Source organism: Xenopus laevis, chromosome 6S (genome assembly GCF_017654675.1).
Source record: "Xenopus laevis strain J_2021 chromosome 6S, Xenopus_laevis_v10.1, whole genome shotgun sequence".
Lineage (NCBI taxonomy): Eukaryota > Metazoa > Chordata > Amphibia > Anura > Pipidae > Xenopus > Xenopus laevis.
The window spans coordinates 121,285,144-121,307,613 of record NC_054382.1 but is presented as its reverse complement, the minus strand read 5'-3'; the positions used below and the strand labels follow the sequence as shown (position 1 = coordinate 121,307,613).

General features: G+C 34.4%; 1 protein-coding gene across 1 annotated transcript in view; it reads left to right on the top strand.

The window, feature by feature from the left end:
• Positions 1–22,470, top strand: part of LOC108719755 (CUB and sushi domain-containing protein 3-like) — a 489,518-nt gene that overhangs the window by 198,298 nt on the left and 268,750 nt on the right. Inside the window, exons 13-19 of the mRNA XM_041567998.1 lie at positions 994–1,188; positions 3,826–3,964; positions 4,980–5,167; positions 6,827–7,015; positions 10,022–10,138; positions 15,956–16,171; positions 17,461–17,649. Coding sequence (XP_041423932.1) covers positions 994–1,188; positions 3,826–3,964; positions 4,980–5,167; positions 6,827–7,015; positions 10,022–10,138; positions 15,956–16,171; positions 17,461–17,649 — 1,233 coding nt within the window. The remainder of the gene's footprint in view (positions 1–993; positions 1,189–3,825; positions 3,965–4,979; positions 5,168–6,826; positions 7,016–10,021; positions 10,139–15,955; positions 16,172–17,460; positions 17,650–22,470) is intronic.

Here is a 22,470-nt window from a genome sequence, read left to right as displayed (position 1 = left end):
GTCATTTCATATGTGTGTTTTTTAACATATTTTACAATGTCTGTGAAAATAATAAAAGAACAACACCCTTTAGTAGGTTTGAAGGTTTGTTCTAAAAATAAAATTGTAAATGTTTCCAAAAGGAAAATACTGATTAGGATTTAGCTGTTAACCAATTGCTGTCATTTTACATAATATAGAACTAATATAACATTACAAATATTAGGTATCATGTTAATTTTTTTGTGTTATGATCTCCCCATCCCCTAACAGATTTTAAATGTGGCACATTTCCAGCTTAAAAAAAAAATCCTGATCTGAAAAAAATCCTGATCTGGGACTGATACATCAGGGTAAATTTTTAAAAATGTTTTCTCCCATCTCTATTTTTTTTGGTCTTTTACTAAGCAGTGGGGGAAGCTGTTCTCTACAATGAGCACCAAACACGCTGAAATCTAAGTTTAGAGAGTAGTATCCCTTTCCTCACTGCCTGCCATTGGGCATGAACCTCCTGCTACTCTTTAATTTGCACATCTGAATAACACACAAGTTATAGGAGAGGGGGTAACTATGTGTCTCCCTGCATCGACCCCTCCTGGATAGAGTGTTGTCTAATGCAGGCAGTACTCTATTCAAGATGCTAGCCACAGATCTCTGTGCTCAAAAACAGTGTACAGCAGTGTACAATAGCCATCCAAGAGCAAAAATCAGTGTACAAAATACAAAACAAGTCTAACAATTGCCTTTTTGAGCACTTTTCACACTGCATTCTAGAATGTAAATGACCAAAAAGTCTGTTGTTTTCAACCTGTCCATATATAGAATTTATTAAACTAAGGTAATTTGATAAAATCAAATTGAAATGAATTTCTTCCATTGTCTTCAATTTTCAATACAATTGTGTACATCTGATTGGGAAAAAACTAATTATTTTATTAATTAAAAAAAAGTTTAATATATGTTGTGGTTAATGTTAAAAAAGAATGTTATTTTAGACTAAATTTTATATTCTAGCATTTGGCCACAACGAATGTCCTGACCCTGGGGTACCAATAAATGCTCGTCGCTTTGGTGACAATTTTCAGCTGGGAAGTTCAGTTTCTGTTGTCTGCGAAGATGGATTTATAAAAACACAAGGCACTGAAACAATCACTTGCATTCTCAAAGATGGAAAAGTCATGTGGAGTGGACCAATTCCAAGATGTGAAGGTCTGTAATATTAATTGTTTTTTTCATAATTTTGTTCTGCACAGCCTTATAGATACCTTAGGCAGAATTCAACTAACTTTGTATGATCATGGTACCCTTATTTATAAAATATATTAAATTGATTGTTTCTGTATTAGAGAAATCTTAGTTCTCACTTGTTTTTCAACAGAAGAACCTTCTAAAGTGCTCTGCTCTAGGAAAGTTCATGGGTTAGGGCCAACATTAAATATGTGACGATAACATACATTGCAATATTAATGAAGTAGGGCCTTTATAAAGAGTCACCAACAGTGCTTGGTTACTCTGTTGCATGTGTAACCAAGCAACATATATTGGACATAAAGCAGTATTTCAGAGGCATTTTATTGTATTGTATTGATATGCCATGCTTAGATATCACATAATCTGGTAAAGAAATGAAGATGTATGTGGTGCAATCCTTGTGACCACATATGACCAATTTTGTTATATTATAACATTTTGTAAATTGTAATCCTTTGATTCTCTAGTGATATGCACATTCTACTTATTGTAGCAGGGCAGGGTAGAATTTTTCTTCTTTGAGTCTTTTGTCACACAGTGATTAGTAAAAAAAAAGCTATTAAAATATTAAAATTAGCACCAACAAGGATGCCAATTTAGCCAGCATTTCGAAGCTGCATCCTACTGTATGTGTTTAAAGGCCCTGTTATCAACTATTTATCAACAAGTATTTGATAACAGGGCATCATGCTTTGATATCAGTAATAACTTTCTGGAGACTCAGTTGAACACATACTGATTTCATAACTGAAACAAACTGATAGCACAACACATTCATTGTAGAATCCTTAGGCACCAAACCGAATGTGGGACCTTGAAAAATCTTTTCTCCAAAACACACAAAAACAGGATGAATACTTTTGCACTATACTGTTGTAAGGTAGATGGTAACATATCAGTTTAATGGAACTATCCATTTTTTTAAAACATACTTGCCTTCAGCTGTTGTTCTATGAATCCCTAGACTTGCTATACCCCCCTTTTTCTACGCGTTCCAATCTGGAGATCATCGTCAGGATAGTGATCGGAAGCAGTACACATGCTTAATATTTAAAACAACCAATCAATGCATCATGATAAAATCAGTGCATTGTGATAGTTAACCCCTTGTGGGCTCAGTGACCAACCCATAAACACTTATATGTTTCTATCACTATCCTAACAATGATACAAATAACTTTGAAATGTATTGATAACATTAAATAAATAAATTAAATTAATAAAATAAATTAAAAAGTTGTTTAGTATGACATTTAGGTGCAGATTTATCAAAGGTCGAGGTGAATTTTTGAATGAGCCATTTTTTGTGTACTTTGACGAGGGAATAGTCCAAATTCAAAAATATTTAAAAATTTGAATATCGAAATTTATCATGTAGTGTCTCTTTAAAAATTTGACTGCTAAAACCTGCTGAATTGCTGTTGTAGCCTATGGGGGACCTCCTAGAACCCATTTGGAGTCAATTGGTGGACTTTGAAAAATCAAAGTTTTTTTGGGAAAAATTACGAATCAAATTTGCGATATTCCTTAATTTCGTACAATTCAAATTCAGCCGAATACGGACCTATTTGATCAAAAACAGACCTATTTGACCAAAAAAAACCTTCAACTTAATTTCGGTTTTTTTGAATTTGAATGTTGACGTTTTTGCAATTCAAAATTCGACCCTTGATAAATATGCCCCTTACTTTCATTATGCAAAAAAAATGCATTGAACACTGTGATAAAATAGAGCTGTTTGTTGAACCATATTATTTGGAAAATGAATATTAAAAGGCAAGTGGTATGCATTGCTCCTTGTGTTACTTTAGGTATGAAATCATCCCAAAACAAGTTCTGCAATATCATAACAGAAAATGTGTATAACAGTCAGAAAGATATTATAGGAATGACAGCTTAGAATGCGGTACCTTTTTGACACTTTTTGTGCTCTGCTTGTATTTCATATATGAAAGAGAAACCTATATAACCTTAGTGATTGAGCATCCTCTCTTATCCTGATTTCAGAATATATGTCATATGTCCTATAAAAGTAGCAGAATGACAGAACATTTTTAGACTCCATTAAATCATTTTATTCTACCTTAAACTTCTCCAAAGTATAATATTTTTTGCAGGACTGAAACAGAATACTGATATGCCTTTTAGCCAATTTAAATATCACTATTTGATTTAACTTTTGCAGAAGAAGGTGATTGCTCACCTTGATCACTGGAATGGAAAATGAAAGGCAATTTCTGATGTTGTAAGGTGTCCAGGATGCTTAAAATGTATAATATCACATCTGCTCTTTCAGCAAAAGCCAGATCATCAGATGTAAAATAAATTAAAGGTATTTTGTTTGGTAGAAAGGAATGAGCACCTTATATTAAACAAGGAAAATACAGTACGATATAGTAGGATATAGTGAAGGATCATCTACTGTTTTGATAAAATATTTAATTGCATTGTATTCATAAATAAGGCATCTGTATAATACAGAAGATTACACCTATAAACAGTGTATCCATCTATCAATTTTAATATTTCCTGTCCAGTGTAGCTTCAAAGAAGCCACAGCGATGTTGGCATAACCTGTTCATTTTTTAACTCCAGCTCCGTGTGGTGGTCACTTTTCTTCTCCCAATGGAGTAATCCTTTCACCTGGATGGCCTGGATACTATAAAGACTCATTGAATTGTGAATGGGTGATTGAAGCTGAATCAGGACGATCTATCAAAATATCATTTGAAAGGTCTTGGCTTCTTTAAAAATTGTTTCACATTTTTCTAGAAACAGATGGTTGAATGTTTCAAAGATGTAAAATTAAACTGTATTTTGTGTTTTCTAATTCATATTGTACACCAACATATTACAATTTTGTTTTATTTGTTTATTATTAGTTTAGTTTATAAAAATAATAAACTGTACTAGAATTATCTCTCTGCTATCTCTTTCAACATTAAAGTGTATCAACATGTTATAAGTCTGAAATTGTATTAGCTTTGAAGGCATAATTAACTGACCAATTTTAGATTGCAAAATGTAAGTGCTTTTTAAAACTATACTAGTTGTCTACCAATCCTCTTCTATAATAGGATTACTTTATGTTGAAATGGGGTTGACTGTGGGTTTTTCAATGGATGATAGCCACTTTTATAAAACAATTACTCTAAACATTACTGCTCATACTAATACATGTTTTATTTATTATTGGGAGAAAAAAATTGGTTCAGAAAAGCATTCCTTTTTAATAGTTTTAACTTTTAAAAGCCTATTTTAGAGTAGGTACTTTGCAGGTTTAGGGGTAGAACAAGTTGAGATAGTAGTAATTGTCATCATATATATATATTATTGTGATTGGACTTAGGCCCCCAATACACATCCATTAGTGATGGGCGAAAAATTTGCAAAACTGCGGCGTCCGTTTTTGCCGCCGGTGTCCGTTTTTTTTTTACACCGTCGCCCGTTTTTGACATTTTTTTGGACACCGGCGAATTTTCACCAGCGAATTTTTGCGGGCGTTTTGCGAATTTATTCGCCGGCGGCGAATCACGCAAATTCGCGCCTGGCGAATAAATTCGCCCATCACTAACATCCATCTTTGTATCATAGGATGCAGGATATTGTTTTGAAGGGGAATGCTCACAATCTGCAGCTACAGAATGAATACCTGCAAAAGGAAGGTAGAGGACTAAATAGTGACAAGCATTAAATTTTGCTTTATGGCCCTGGAAGGCAATGCATAACCACTTCAATGTATTCTACAGATTTCAAACTGAACTTAATTACGATGTATTGGAAGTACATGACGGACCAAATTTGTTGTCTCCACTTTTGGGATCTTACAATGGCACACAAGTTCCTCAATTTCTCTTTAGTAGCATGAACCACATTTATCTTCTCTTCACTACAGACAACAGTCGATCAAATAATGGTTTTAAGATACATTATGAGAGTAAGTCATTCTTTTTAATATGTGTATATTTTTACTAATACATACATTTATATGTTTGTATTAGTAAGGTAATATTTAATACTCATGCATTCAGTCTATAATATCTAAACAGTAAATAAAGCTGTAGTCAAACAGTGGTGGTTTTAAACATTTTTATATATTTCAATTCCAGCAAAGGTTTTGCTACTACAGGTATGTGGATTATTTTCTAGAAATATCTAAATAAATTGTTTGTCACCAATGTGGGATTCTACTGGTTTACCACTTGTTTCCAATAAGTTTCAAGATTTGAAAATAAATCATATACAATGCCTTTGCACTAAAATGTAATAGTAATAGTAATGTAATGTCAAAGATTACAGTAATGGTTCAAATTTCTCCCCAGCCAGTTAGCAATTACAGTATGTGGACTTATTTGACACATGCACAAACATACATATGTATCTATACACATAATACAGTGAAAATGTTGAATATGTTATTTATGTCTTATTGTTGTTAAAAAGGATTTTTGTTAACATAACTCTTTACCGTCACAACGTAATTCACGGTAGCTTAGTTTATTATTTCTGTTTTGTATACCACTGCAGAATTGGTTCTTTATAATTAATAAATAATAACAAAAATGTCCCACTTAACCTGCATTATGAATAATAGTCCTGCTTCCATAGATGTTTGAAGTTATACAGAAAATCAAAAATAAACATTTAAAAGACTATTCTTTTCAGTTGTTCATTCATATCTGGTCCCAAACATTTCTACAATTCGGTATTGGATTGTGTGTTCTTAGCTCTTTTGCATTCCAGTGTGACCTTTTGTTCCGTGTTCTCTTTCCCAGTCATATTTATTCAGCATTGTTTGTCACTTTTCTTCTTGTTGTATTTACTTTTACCAAGGGGCAGATTTACATATAGTCGAATATCGAGGGTTTTTAATTTTCACTTTTAATTTAGTGTCCTTTCCTCCACCTTATGACAATGATACTGTATGAGCTTGATTATTAGAATCAGCTCCTAAATCTTTAAATCTGTGGGTCCAGGTGCATGTACCCTGGATGGCCATCTTCCAATCCTCTTGCATAAATTAGTTGAAGTTCAGCACCACAAATCTTTCTTGAGTAAAAATGACTTTTATTTGGAACACTGGCAGGACCCGGATAAGTGATGTTTCAGGTTACATAGAGCCTTTTTTCAAGCTAGAAAAAAGGCTCTGCGTAGCCTGAAACATCTCTTATCCAGGTCCTGCCAGTGTTGAAAGATTTGTCGTACTGAACTTCAACCAATTTAACTCAACACATTGTGCCCTTATGTAGATAAATATTCTGCTCTATGATTATTTTGTATTATTTTGTATCTATACTTTAATATCTGCCTCTTCATAGCTATTACTAGCTAGTGGCTTCTCCAGCAGCTCATTGTATAGTGATATATTTATAAAATATTCAAGATCTTTTATTCTGATCTGGAAAAGGTAGCCAGGAACATCTCCCTGGCTGTACAGTATATTTTATTATACTGTGTAATTCTTTTGGTGTGTGACACAACCTTGTCAGATTAATTTTCCTGAATGTTTTTTGTGAAAACCTTATATAATATACTTTTAAAAATCAAATAATGTGGTATTTCAGTCATATTTATGCTAATTGTTTCTGTATTGTAGGTGTGACAGTTGATACACATTCATGTCTAGATCCTGGAATTCCAGTACATGGACATCGTTATGGCTATGACTTTTCTATTGGGTCCACAGTTTCCTTTGGTTGTCAGCCAGGATATACTCTCAGTCATGAAGAACCTTTGTTGTGTGAAAAAAGTCATTGGTGGAGCCATCCATTGCCGAACTGTGATGGTAGGAATTTCTTAGTAGTTTTTTTCAAAAAACTCTAAAAAAATAAAATCCTTTATACACAGGTTATATTTAAGAAAATAAATTAGTTTTGAATGTTTCATGGGATAATGATTAGATTTACAGATGCAGCCACTTTGGTTTGCCTGTTTGACACAGAATAACTAAACACAGATATCCCACTTATCCCATTTAACACAGAAAATTGTGTCACAGCATCCCATCTAATTAAACCATTCCCCATTGTGAACAATGGTGCTTTGGTATGCTAATGAAAAGGTTAAATGCATTAAATGAGTTAAGATGACTTTAGATAACACAGTTTCTTTAATTAACCCAGAGTCATGACGCATTTAACTCACAAATCCAAGTGGCTTCATCTGTAGATATTTTTATTTAATGCGGTAGTACCTCAATGTGTTTATTCTGCAGATTAATATAGATATCTTGAGCACTTATATAATAGTTACATAGTTACATAGTTAAATCGATTTGAAAAAAGAGAAAGTCCATCAAGTTCAATCCCTCCAAATGAAAACCCAGCATCCATACATACACCCCTCGATACTTTCACATAAATAATATATACCCATACCTATACTAGCTATAGAGTTTAGTATCACAATAGCCTTTGATATTATGTCTGTCCAAAAAAATCATCTAAGCCATTAACTGAATCAGCCATCACAACATCACCCGGCAGTGCATTCCACAACCTCACTGTCCTAACTGTGAAGAACCACCTATGTTGCTTCAAATGAAAGTTCTTTTCTTCTAGTCTAAAGGGGTGGCCTCTGGTACGGTGATCCACTTTATGGGTAAAAAGGTCCCCTGCTATTTGTCTATAATGTCCTCTAATGTACTTGAAAAGTGTAATAATGTCCCCTCACAAGCGCCTTTTTTCCAGAGAAAACAACCCCAACCTTGACAGTCTCCCCTCAAAATTTAAGTCTTCCCTCCCTCTAACCAGTTTAGTTGCACGTCTCTGCACTCTCTCCAGCTCATGTATATCCCTCTTAAGGACCGGAATCCAAAACTGCACTACATACTCCAGATGAGGCCTCACCAGGGACCTATAAAGAGGCATAATTATGTTAATTATGAGTTAATGCCCTTTTTATGCAAGACAGAACTTTATTTGCTTTAGCAACCACAGAATGACACTGCCCAGAATTAGACAACTTGTTATCTACAAAAACCCTAGATCATTCTCATTTAAGGAAACTCCCAACACACTGCCATTTAGTGTATAACTTGCATTTATATTATTTTTGCCACAGTGCATAACCTTGCATTTATCAACATTGAACCTCAATTTCCAGTTTGCTACCCAGTTTCTCAACTCAGACAAATCACTCTGCAAACTGGCATCATCCTGCATGGAACCTATAGTTCTGCACAATTTAGTATCATCTGCAAAAATAGAAACAGTACTTTCAATGCCCACCTCCAGGTCATTAATAAACAAGTTGAAAAGCAAGGGATGTAGTACAGAGCCCTGAGGTACTCCACTAACTACACTGGTCCTATTAGAAAATGTTCCATTTACCACCACTCTTTGTAGCCTATCTTTTAGCCAGTTCTCTATCCAGGTACAAATACTATGTTCCAGGCCTACATTCCTTCATTTAACCCTGTGAAAAGCATTTCCCACTTAATATGTTGCAGAGATGCCCTTATACTGTCAAAGTTTGCACGTCTGAAATTTAGTGTTTTAGTTACTCCCTTATAGAACTGCTTCTGCAACAGAATCCCAAAGGAGACCATGTTATGATCACTATTCCCTAAATGCTCACCCACACAAATGCTAGAGATGAGTTCAGTATTATTAGTTATTACAAGGTCCAAAAGTAAGTTATTCCTAGTAGGTTCTTGAATGAGCTGGAATAAAAAGTTGTAATGGTAGTTAGTAAGTTCTTACCTATTGAAATCTTCACCTCTTATAACAACCATCTTGATTGTTATGTATACACAGATAGTAGAATGTAGGTGATAGTCTCCCCTGTTATTCTTGTAAATGGGTTCCTCATACAGAGTTAGGCACCAACAGACCTTCCAAACTTCACAAATCAGCAACAATATCACTCTGGAGAACGATATCCATCATCAAGTCATATTTTATTAAAAATGCATGACGTTTTGGATCAAAGTTATAGTTATATTCAATATACCAGCCTGATGAAGGATCCTTGATCCAAAACATGTGCATTTTTGAATAAAAGATGACTTGCTGAAGTTCTCCAGAGTGATACTGTTACTGATTTGTGAAGTTTGGAAGGTCTTTGTTGCCTAACTCTGTACGAGGAACCCATTTACAAGAATAACATGGGAGACTTTTTATTTTCAAGAACTACTAGCTCCCCTTTTTATTATTTCTACCTGAGAGATATATTTCTACAAAACCCTGCCTCCAACATTATACATGGGCCCTGCCTGTAGGTTTGGGGTTGATTTACTAAAATTTGGATTTTTATTTTTTTCACAAGTTGTTTTTTTTTATCTAAAAATGTTTGTTTTTTTGTAATTCTATAAAAACTTTAAAAATGTATGATTAATTAAATGTAAAAACCATGAAAAACCCAAGGTTGTGTAATATGGTTACACAGGCGTTATGCACCTCTCACACTGCTGTTCCTTTTTTTAGCTCAATATATATATTACCAATGGCGCCACTATATATCACGCCTGTGCACAGAGAAATCTTTGCCACTGTCAGAAATCTCAGTGCAGCTCCCACTGACTTCTATGGGACCTTCACAACCTTGGGTTTTTCATGGTTTTTACATTCCAACCCCATCGTATTCAAAAGCATAAAACCGACTACCTAAATTGTAGATATTTAGGAAAAGAGTGCTCAGTGAAAATTACTTTTCATGAAATAAATACTTGCATACTCTATACTTTTGAAGTGGTATAATAAGCATCTTTCTTATAGGTACTCTTGCCTCTTTTTTTATAAAGTAAAATAGTGTATAAGTAGTATTGTTAATTATGTTAATGTTTTGCCAGCTTTGTGCGGTGGAGACGTCAGAGGTCCAAGTGGAACAATTTTGTCTCCTGGATATCCTGAGTTTTACCCAAATTCTTTAAATTGTACATGGACAATTGAAGTAACTCATGGAAAAGGTAAGATTGAATGAAAAGTAATTATTATATAATACTATCTAAACTATTTTAAACAAACCTAATAACAATTTCACAGAATGACAAAATCTGTGGATTTGTTTTAGTTACTCTACCTTCCAATTCCATTCCATTGATTGATGCACACTACCAAAAGCAGGGCTTTAGAATATCTAACCCCAGGTAATTTATATAGCTGGCCCTCACAACAACTTTTTAGATACACAAAACAAGATAATAAAAAGCCATTTTTAGAAATATACAGTTAGGCCCATAAATCTTTGGACATAAATCTTATTTCTAATTTTGGTTCTGTACATTACCACAATGAACTTTAAATGAAACAACTCAGATGCAGTTGAACTGCAGACTTTCAGCTTTAATTCAGTGGGTTGAACAAAAAGATTGCATAAAAATGTGAGGAACTAAAGCTGTTTTTAACAAGAACACTTCATTTCAGGGGCTCAAAAGTAATAGGACAAATTAAAAAGCTGAAAATAAAATGTTCATTTCTAGTATTTTGTTGCAGCCATGCATGCCCAGCCAAGATTTATGGGCATAACTGTAGGCTTAGACACAACCTTGCCCATAGCAAAAACAAAGAAAAATAGCTTTATTATTACACAAACATGGTAATAAAAAGCTATTCTGCATTGTTTCTGCCATAACCAAGGTAAGTAATCCTACATCACCCAAAAAGTACCCTTACTAGCTTTTATATAGTGGCTCACCCTATACGTTGGCCTACTAGGGCTGCAGTGCCACATTTTTGTATCCCCTACCTAAGGACCCCCCATTTCACCTAGATCCATTCATGCTACCGTTAAAAAAGCCTCCCTTAATCATATTTAATTATTTAAGAAGCCAGTGTCTTATACTGTCTTATACTACAGTGTTTTCACAAATATACAAAAAGTATATGCGTATATCAGTGTGCCTTCAGTGAGGGTCAGAAGCATGAGTGAGGCACCAAAAAAACACACTTAAACATGATGAAGTACTAATAAACCTTAGGAGGTCTATAATGTGGTCCGTATACTTTTTAATGCAAAAAAATGATTTCTCAATTTGGTTTCACAATAATTCATAGATTACAATTGTTTTATAAACTGAACTATTTGACACCATTTTACCATCAAACTGGAACTTTTTGTTTTCAAATGCTATAATTAGCACATGCAAACTATATTTTAAGCTAGAGAAAATCACTCAGTTTTAAAGGTTTTGTCATTTTTGCCAAATCTTAACTTTTATAGCACAGTAAGAATATTCAGATTGTTTTATATATTCTCTTTTACACCTTGTAACATTGGCAATGGTTAGTCTGAAATGTTAATCCTACCCTGAAACCTATACTGTAGATTGATTTAGGGAAATTATTAAGTGACTCTTATTAATGTGTTCTTTTTATTATATTCTTTAAAATCTATGACTAATGCTGTCCAGATACACTTCATTTATTCCATGATATTTATTTAATTTTGAGGCATATTCATCAAATCTAATGTTAATGTATGAGACTAATACTTTTATTTAGTGAATTTAAAAATCTTAGGTTAGAATTGACAGTAGCTATTGCAAAATTTTGCTGTGGGACCAGATACAAGGGGGCCGATTCATTAACTTCGAGTGAAGGATTCGAAGGTAAAAAGCTTCGAATTTCAAAGTTTTTTTGGGCTACTTCGACCATCGAATGGGCTACTTCGACCTTCAACTACGACTATCGAAGGATTCGTAGTAAAAATCGTTCGACTATTCGACCATTCGATAGTCGAAGTACTGTCTCTTTAAAAAAAACTTCGACCCCCTAGTTTGGCAGCTAAAAGCTACCGAAGTCAATGTTAACCCAAGGGTGAAGGTCCCCATAGGCTTGCCTAAGTTTTTTTGATCGAAGGATATTCCTTCGATTGTTGGATTTAAATCCTTCGAATCGTTTGATTCGAAGGATTTAATCGTTCGATCGAAGGAATAATCCTTCGATCGTACGATCGCAGAATTTGCGCTAAATCCTTCGACTTCGATATTCGAAGTCGAAGGATTTCAATTCCTAGTCGAATATCGAGGGTTAATTAACCCTCAATATTCGACCCTTGATGAATCGGCCCCTAAGTATTGTAATTATGCAACAACATATTAAGGACCTCCAACATTAATTAAATATATATAAACTAACTATGCATTATTATACTTTTAAAGCTTTAGTTGTATTTCTGCCAAGCAGAGGTAAAATACTGGGTAAAAAACAAACAATTTGCATAATCACTAATATAATAATAGTAATAATAATAGTAAAATCAATAAAATGCTAATACAAAATGTATATTCAAGGTAAGGAATCAATCATTAAGAATGCTTGAGACCTTCCAAATATCCCGAAAATTCATTGTAAATTGTTGAATCACATATTCTTGGCGGCCAGACAGACGATAGCGAAATGCTGGAAGTGCCCCACTGTCAATTACACTATGTTTAAAAATAAGGTCGATTGGATATATGTGAATGAAAGGCTCTCGGGGTTGGCTACGGACAGGTTACAGACGATTAACAAAATTTGGCAACCCTGGATTAGGTATAGGTTTAATGGTACAGTTTCGGGCGCCATTTGATAGGTTGCGATAGCGGGGCAGTCAGGCACTCTATATGTACTTGATTTCCATTCTCACTCCATGGTATCTGGGTCTCCACCAGTTAGGTTATGATGACCTTTTTTTTTTTTTTTTTTTTCTGTTTGTTTTGTATTTCGATTTGTGGTAAGATGTTAAATTGTTGACACTATTGTTGAAACGAAAACGGTGTTTCGCATTTATACATAAAATGTAGTTCTGTATCATGGCCGGGATATACCGTTTTGTGAATGTATCGGGAGTATGCATTTTGATATTAACAGAATGTAATGTGATGGTATATTTCTGCAAAGAACTACACAAATAAAAATATTTAAAAAAAAAAGAATGCTTGAGACCTTGGCTAGGAGCAATGATACCAAACATTATTATCATATACTAATTCACCTAGACCTAAAGTTGACAGTTAAGTTTTGTTAAGCATAAAAGTCGATCTCCCCTTATCGTTACGTTTTTGTTTCATGCAGGCTATTTGACTATAGTAACATAGTAAATTAGGTTGAAAGAAGACAAAGTCCATCAAGTTCTATATATAACCTGCCTAACTGCTAGTTGATCCAGAGGAAGACAAAAAAACTATTTGAAGGCCATTTGAAGGAAAAATTCCTTTCTGACTCCAAAATGGCTAGACAGATCAGACTAGTTCCTAGATCAACTTGTACTATGAGCTATCTTCCATAACCCTGTATCCATTTCGCTTCGCCGGAAATTTTTATCAGCTTAGTTACCCTTCTCTGTACACTCTGTAATTCAATAATGTCCTGTTTGAGCACTGGAGACCAAAACGTTATGGCATATTCTAGATGGCAACTTAAATAACCAATGTACCAATTAGGGAGCTTAGATGTTGGTTTGTTGGAAATTTTTCAAATTTCATGCAGAACAAAATGGGAGAAATTTGCCCATCACTATTGTTAATCTATTCCACACTTTCTCACTTATCACTTGTCGTTTCATTAGTGCAACTATAACTCTTAATTAGGTGCAAATTAAGACTTTCAATAAAAATCCCATATCGGTCACATAATAAATAACCTAATCACATGTTTTATAAAAATAATTTTGTTCTTTAAAAAAATAAATTCTAAGAGAATAACACCCTTTCTAATTCCGTAATTCGGAGTTTTCTGGATATTGGGTTGCCAGATTAGGGATCCTATACTTATATTACAATTTATGCCTATGAGTACGTGTGTGTTCACATGTAACGCGTTAGGAGGATTGTACAGTGAATAAAGAGGTTTTAAACACACCGATGTCTGCTGATCAGTTAAGTGTGCGCTGTATGGGAATCATGTCTAATATTCTAGACAGCACCTTACTGGTGTTCTATATAGTGGAAGAATAACCCCCTCATCCAGCAATGCCCCTTTTATTACAGCTCCATACCTTATTTGCACTTAATGCTGACTGGCATTGCTTGCTACAGCCAAGTTATCTAAAAGGACTCCAAGCTCCTTTTCCATTATGGGTTTTCCTAGTGCAGTCCCTTTAAGGGTATAAGTAACTTGGGTATTTGTACATCCCAGGTGCATACCTTTACATATATAAACATTGAATCTCATTTGCCACTTAGCCGCCCAAATTACCAGTTTGTCAACATCCTGTTGCAAGGATGCCACATCCTGGATGGAATTAATTGATCTGCATAGTTTTTTCATCTGCAGACACTGACACATTACTTACAATCCCCTAAGTCATTAATGAACATGATATATAAAAGTGGACCCAATACCAAGCCCCGAGAGACTCCACTAAGAAGCTTACTCCAAGAAGAGAATCTACCATTAACAACGACCCTCTGTACCCAATTCTGTAGCCAGTTTCCTATCCATGTGCAAACTAAAAAAAATTTGCAAAAAAATATAAAACGCTTAACTAGATAAAAAGCACAGTGGTAGACATATACAGTAAATGGGTGCAGAAAAATGTTCAGAATTATACCTAGCACTATATCATTTATGCTTACTTGCACTTTGCCATAAATGCATTTTACCTGTTGTACAGGATAGCCGCTGCTCCTCAGCCCACACCCAACCATAACCCAGCATGCTCCCCTCTTTATATACCCATGCCTGTCCCACTGTGACATCAGGAAAGGGGCAGGGCCTGCATGAGTATAGAAAAAGGTGCATGCATAGGCAGAAGTGGGGCAGAAGAAGGCTGCGGGTGGGAGGATGGAGGCTAAAGTTCAGCCCAAACCTGCCTGCGGCCAGAGGAAGTACTGTGGAAGTCGGCCCACAAATCACTATAGCAATTCTCTGGCACATCAGGTACAGGAGTCAAGTATTCACATGTTAGGGAGTCCTGTACTTAATTCTTGACTTAAGTTGGCATTAATATGAATTGCTTTACACTAGTGATGAATGAACTCAATGCATTTCTCTTTGTAGAAAATGTTTGCATTGAAGAAGACATTGCATTGAGATTAATGTGTTTTTAGCTCTGCATTACATACATTACACTACATTAGGTCAGATTTCATTCAAAGAGAAAAAAGTTTATCCCATAAAAAGTCATGGACAAGATTCAATTTGAAATGTAAACATCTCATGGTTTATCAATGGAAGTCAATTGAAGTCTATGGGGAAAAAACTGGAACTGAAGTAGGACAAAAGTCTATTCTCCTTGAATTTAATCTCTTCCAAAGTTTTCACATTATAAACCATGAGATAACTTTTTCTTTCTGAATTGAATCTGACCCATTGTTGGAGAAGCATCTTTCCATGATGATACAACTGTTCTCCACAGAAAATAATCTAGATATTCCTTCTCCTAGATGCTCAAAAATTCTCTAAATCAAGTTGACTGAACATACATACTCAGTTTTCTTTGGACATTTGTAATTATACACATGACACCCATGACCTTACCCCCATAATGTTTTACAATGATAACTTGCACCAAAAACCAAGATCTCTATCCAGTGGAAATCGCTGTTTCTTTTAATGGGATGGGAGTTATTATGATTGAATGCTGAAAATATATAATGCAGAGTGGACAAAATGATGATTATTTGCACTGCTTTGTTGGCATTTTATAACAGTTTAGTAAGTGATCCCTACAGTGTTACTAGCTTCAGAGCCAATGTGAACAATCTGATTCATGGGGGTTTTAAGCAATACAATATTTTACATATTTAACTAATTATAATGTTGTTATCTGTCTTTCTTAACTCACTTTCCATTTCCAACAGGAGTACAGTTCACCTTTCATACCTTTCATCTGGAAGATCTTCATGACCACCTGCTAATCACTGAAAATGGTAGTTTTACCCAGCCACTGGCACGGTTGACTGGATCAGAGCTCCCTACAGCAATCAATGCTGGTCTCTATGGGAATTTTAGAGCTCAGTTGCGTTTTATTTCAGATTTTTCAATATCATATGAAGGATTTAACATTACATTTTCTGGTAAGGGAAGTAAACCAATGTACCATTTGAAAGTATAATATTTAATAGACAATCCTTTACTTTTAATAAAAATAGTTTGGAGGAAATTATTTTTTTCGGTTAATTACACATTGATTTAAAACAAAAATGTAGATTAACAAAAGAACAAAGGGTGAGTGCCAATAGTGTAGGTTATAAAAACATTTATTTTTATTCATTAAAATGCTACTCATTGGTGTGATTTTTAAAAGAGCATATCAGGCAAAAGAAAAATGTAGATGACTTTAATAAAAGTAAATATTTTACTGTTTGCTTTTAAAATGAATGACCTTGCAAATTAATCTGTATACTGTATGTCAACATATTTTGCAGTGTTGGACAGTAGATGGGTATATTTTCAGTTAGAAAAGGTTAAAGTGGACCTATCACCCAGACACAAAAATCTGTATAATAAAAGTCCTTTTCAAATTAAACTTGAAATTCAATTTCTATTTTCTATTGAAGCATTCATAGCTGTTGTAAGCTCATTTAAAAATATCAGGTGTGGGTGCTGGATGTGAGAATGATAGCCAACTGTCTTAGAGATGTTTAACTTCAAAGGAAACATCTAAGTAGAGATAGCAGATAAGCAGATCTGAGATAAGAGTTCTGAGTATGATTAGGTGAGGAGAGATAGATTTCAGTATTGTCAGCATAGAGATGGTATTGGAAAACATATGCATGTATAATTTGCCAAGGAAGAAAAAAAATAAGGTGCCTAGGAGAGAGCCTTGTGAGAGTAGTCATATAGCATGCTCAGATGATTAGACATTGATGCTAAAATGCAAGTTTTCCTTTCTGCATTGAGCATACAAACATACCAGTTGAATCATATGTAATAGGAGGGCATGTCTGTGCATTCCCATGTCTCACCTACATGCTGCCTCCTATTAGGCATTAAATGTGCCCAACCTAAACTTACTAAGTGACACAAAACCTTGTACTTCCAGAATATGCCACAAAATTGTGCACCAGTTAGTTACTGCAGCAATTACTCTATAATAGCCTATGAAGCAAAACAAACCTAAATCCTGTTCTGCATCTTTTGAGATGCTCTCCATCATTCTAGAACGTTTTGTCAAATTACATAAAACCAGCAAAAACACTTCCCCCGAAGAAGCAGAAACATAACTTCTTCTTCAAGTAGCCACCCCAAAACTATTGCAAATTATTTATAGGTAAATAATTTCTATTCAATCCTCATCTATAAGTAAACACCTTTTCTCCCATTCTCCCAAAATTATAAGTACAGTGTATTGTTTTTTATCTAGAATACAATCTTGAACCTTGTGAAGACCCTGGAGTTCCCCAGTATGGGAAACGTTTTGGACACAGTTTTGGAGTAGGAGACACTATAATGTTCACTTGTTCAGCTGGATATCGCTTGGAAGGAATATCAGAGATCATCTGTCTTGGCGGTGGTCGGCGCGTATGGAGTGCACCTCTGCCAAGGTGTGTGGGTACGTGGTCAGCTGCTTTCATTTGCTTGTATGTGTAGTCGCTGTTTAAAGATTGAAGCTATATGTTTGTGTTTTTGCTGTTCATTTTTAATATAGCTTTAAATTAAAATGTTTACTACTTGATGTATACACAAGGTAAGACATCCCAGAGCTTGATAGAGAGTGCGATATAAGATGCTGCATTTCCAAGCAAAGAGGAAAAAGTCAGTATGGTTTTCTTACTGTTTTATAGTGATGGGCGAATGTGACCTGTTTCGCTTCACTGAAAATTCGCAAAAATGGTGACTAATTCGCCAAATGCATTGAAGTCTATGGGCGACAAATTTTTTGATACACAACAATTATTTCACCAATTGGAGTCTATGGGCATATTTTTGCGGTGAAACCTGGCGAAAAATTTTGCTCATCACTACTGTTTTCATATTAATTTGATTATACTAATTAGTTTGTTTGTTTACTTATTTAATTGTATTTAATTTGTATGGTTTACATGTATTAACTTTATGCATCAGGTGCATATCATTTTAATAATCTTAACTGCAGATATTTCCTCTGATATGCTTTATTTTTTAATAACTCTTTTGTGAAGAAGCTGAGCAAGCATTTCTATTTTTGCAAAGCACTCTAATTTAGAATCCCTGACCTTAGACTGCTCCTTAGTGACAGAAATGCCTATACAGTTCCCATTGCCTACTCCTCTTCTGAGTAGACTGAACTGCTGCTAGTTATATCTATTTTAACCTAAATCTGTTTTATTTTAAATATGTACATATTACAAAGTAGCATATTTTACTTTCTAAAAAATTGTCACACATTATGGGGGTTATTTATTAAGTTGCAATTTTTTTCTCAGCATCCGTTTGGAAGAACCCCAAAAAATCTGTGGTAAAAAAAAGACAAGATTTTTTTGCGATTGACTATTCCCCAAAGCTGTTCCAAGTCCAAATCTGAAAATACTTCATCTAAAACATGCAAATTCATGTAAAAGTCAATGGCAGATGTTCCCTTAACCATTTGAAGATGTTTTAACCCTCACAAAAGATTTCAGGGTTTTTCCACACAAACTCAAATTGTTGTGGTTTTTCAGTGTCAAACTCAAAATATTTGTGTTTTTCGCGCAACAATCCAAAAAAGTCAACAATTTTTTCTAGTTTTGTTATTGATAACTAAGGGCAAGTCATGGATTGTAATTTGGTCTGACTTTTTTTTAAAAAAAAAAAACAGAAAAATTCAGATTTTTATAAATAACCCCCTATAAATATAAATTATAGATTCCCTTAAAAAACAATGCATTATGGATTACAACACTTTAAGTTTACCATAGATTAATTATTCATATAAACCTTATTCACCTAACTAGGTAGGCTCACTTTTTCCCAAGACTAAGGGACACATTTATCACTAATTGACTACTTTCTATGCATTTCTATGTCACCCATGAGTTTTTCTAATCTCACACTTAGATAAATCTGACAATAAATTATAATGAAAGTGGCAAAAAGTTTACTATATGTCTAGTCACCTAATGCAACCAATCAGCAGGCAGCATTTGTTGGTCACCTGAAAACAATTGATTAGTTGTTAAAGGTTATTATACTTATACTTTATTACATTTCTTCATTACTCTGTTAATAGTACAATGGTGTTGCTTCGTTTTATGATGCTTTGGATTACCTGTGCATTTCTATTGGCTGAAACTACAAGGAAATGGATGCTGGGTTTTCATTTGGAGGGGTTGAATTTGATGGAGTTTGTCTTTTTTCAACCCGATTTAACTATGTAACTATGTAACTATGTACATAAGCTTCTCAGGATGCTACAGCACTTCTTGATTCTTTGCAAAGGAAGAAGTTTGATACATTGATCTAGTACAGATATTATATGAATTTATTAATTATATTAATTAATTTTCACATAATTCTTTAAATTTCACTAACTTTGGAAGGAGGTAAAAAGTATTGTAACAAATCATTGGAGCATCCTTTATATAAGGACATTGTTACTTTTATGATGACTGACCTAATTCAAGTACATTTTAAAAATGCAGAGTGGTTAAGCATATGAATAACTACTGTATATATACATAGTCAATAGTCAAAGTAAGTAAGCAGGTTGTAAGAAGGGTAACCAGTGTACATAATGTATATACACATGTAAATAAAGAGAGATTAGAGAATATATATATTCACAGGTCTTATATGTATTAAAAGTTTTTTTATCATCAAGCTAGAGGCTAAAGTTTCGGCCAATTCCTAGGCCTTTCTCAAAGTACAAAATTCTCAGTGAAAATCCCATAAATAGAGACATTTGCAGGAAAACAGCTGATGTAATAATGACGTATCCTCCTCGTCACCCCTGAGCGACTATCATAAAGACTTACCATAAACACCACTTTCAGTTATGAAATACAATAGTTACTATATCACAACAATTAAAAACATCCCATCTCATTCACTTCATTTAACCACAGATAAAAACAAGAAACAATGTAACTTTGTCACATTCTCATAACGTTAACAAAGTAATTTCCATTACGTTTAAAGTGTGTCAAAAGGATCTATCAATCCAGATCTCTATATTTTGTGTTATATCATGTGCTTACATTGTACCACGGGATAGGGCCGTGTTTCCCCTTCAATCTGTTTTGTAATTTGTTGCTGTTCCATCTACTAAGTATACCTGCCTCGATTCACCCCCCTTAAATGTTTTTTAAATTAGTTTAAATTAATTGTGTTTTTACCTCAAGATAGGGCCTTACTTACCCTTTAATCTGTTTAAATGGGTAAATCGGGATTTAATGCTGTTCCGTCTACTCTATACACCTACCTCCCTCTTAAACCTGTTTAATATTTATTGATTTTAGTTATACTAAATGCACCTGCCTCGTCTTGACTGCCTCTACTAATAGTCATGTCACCAATTCCATTTATCACTCGCAGTTTAAACTTAGCCCCTCTATTCTGGCATCTTAATATCCATAAATCTAGTTTCCCTGTACCTCTAATCTTATGTTACCAGCAGTTAGCTAATCTTCTTTAATCACAATCTCTGACTCTACAGTGTTAACTCCTGTGTAAATCTGTACCCTGTAAATCAACACATTTGATCTAGTGCATAGTTAGGATTAAGGGTTTTTAATGAGGTTGATATTGCACAGTTTGATTCACTAATAACAACACTAAGTGGGTTACATAGATGCACTTTAAAGCAGTCCGGTGACTCGGCTTCAGAACTGCAGTGTGTGGAGTAGTGAGATTTACCGGGGACAGATTTATACAGGAGTTAACACGGTAGAGTCAGAGATTTTCCAGGTGTGGGATCTATTTTTACAATTCTTGGGGTTTTCCAGAAGTATTATGGGGTTTGCCTCCTTAAAGGTATTCTGTCATGATTTTATGGTATAGTTTTTATCTCTAAATCACACTCTGTACATTGCAAGTAATTCATTCTACTATTTACAATTTCATTCTTGAACCAATAAATGTATTTTTTTTAGTTGTAATATTGGTGTGTTGGCAGCTTTCTTAGATCATTTTGCCATTTGCTTTCAGGAGTCAGCACTTCACATTAGAACTGCTTTCAGACAAGTCTATTGATTCTCCTACTCAATGTAACTGAAGGGTTAGCCAGACTTGGATTTTTACTATTGAGTGTTGTTCCCATATCTACCACTAGGAGGTATATGGAAGCATTTTTAGCAGTGCAGGTCTCAGGAAGCTGTTATTTTATTACATTCCCATTGTTCTTCTGATAGGCTGCTGGGCGGAGAAGGGAGGGGGATAATATTCCTCCAACTGGCAGTGTAGCAGTAAAGAGTGACTGCATTTCACTGTGAAAGTTTATAATTAGTGATTGGCAAATTTGAGGCGTTTCGATTCCCCGAAAAATTCGCAAAATGGCGCCAGCATCTCGTTTTTGATGCCAGCGAAAATGCGCCGGCGTCCAAAAAAACGGACGCTGCTGTCCTTTTTTTTGACGCTGGTGAATTTTAGTGGCATTTTTGCGAATTCACAGGAATTCGCCGCAAATTCGCGCCTGGTGAATAAATTCACCCATCACTATTTATAAGGGCACAAGTCACATGATGGGGTCACCTGGGAAACTGACAACATGATTAGCTCATGTTAGATTTAAAAATTAAATATAAAAACAACAGTTTGCTCTTTTGAAAAATGGATTTGAATCCAGGATTATGCTGAAGGAGTGCTATTAACTGATGCATATTGTAAAAAACATGTTTTCCAATGACAGAATCCCTTTAATGCTACTAAAAAGATTTAATATTAAATTATTAACCAGGTACATGGTAGTGTCTTACAAAATATTATTAAAGGAAAACTATACCCCCCAAACAATGTAGGTCTCTATTAAAAGATACTGAGTAAAACAGCTCATGTGTAAAACTCTGCTTCATGTAAATGAACCATTATCATAATAATATACTTTTTTAGTAGTATGTGCCATTGGGTAATCATAAATAGAAAATTGCCATTTTAAAAAATAAGGGCCGCCCCCAGAGATCGTATGATTCACTGTGCTCACATACAAACCACATGTAAGGTCACATGAGCCAATTAACAGACAGAATTCTGCCTTTTGCTTCCTTACAGTTAGTGTTGTAGTATTTCTGGTCAGGTGATCTCTGAGGCAGCACAGATAGAGTCACGAAATGGTGGTTCAAGGCAAGAGATGTAAAAGGGCAATATTTATGTAAATATATATTCCAGTTTGGTAAGATTCTTTAATATGTCATTCAATTTGATATAAACTATCTGTTGCTTAAGTATTTATTTTGGGGGTATAGTTTTCCTTTAAAGAGAA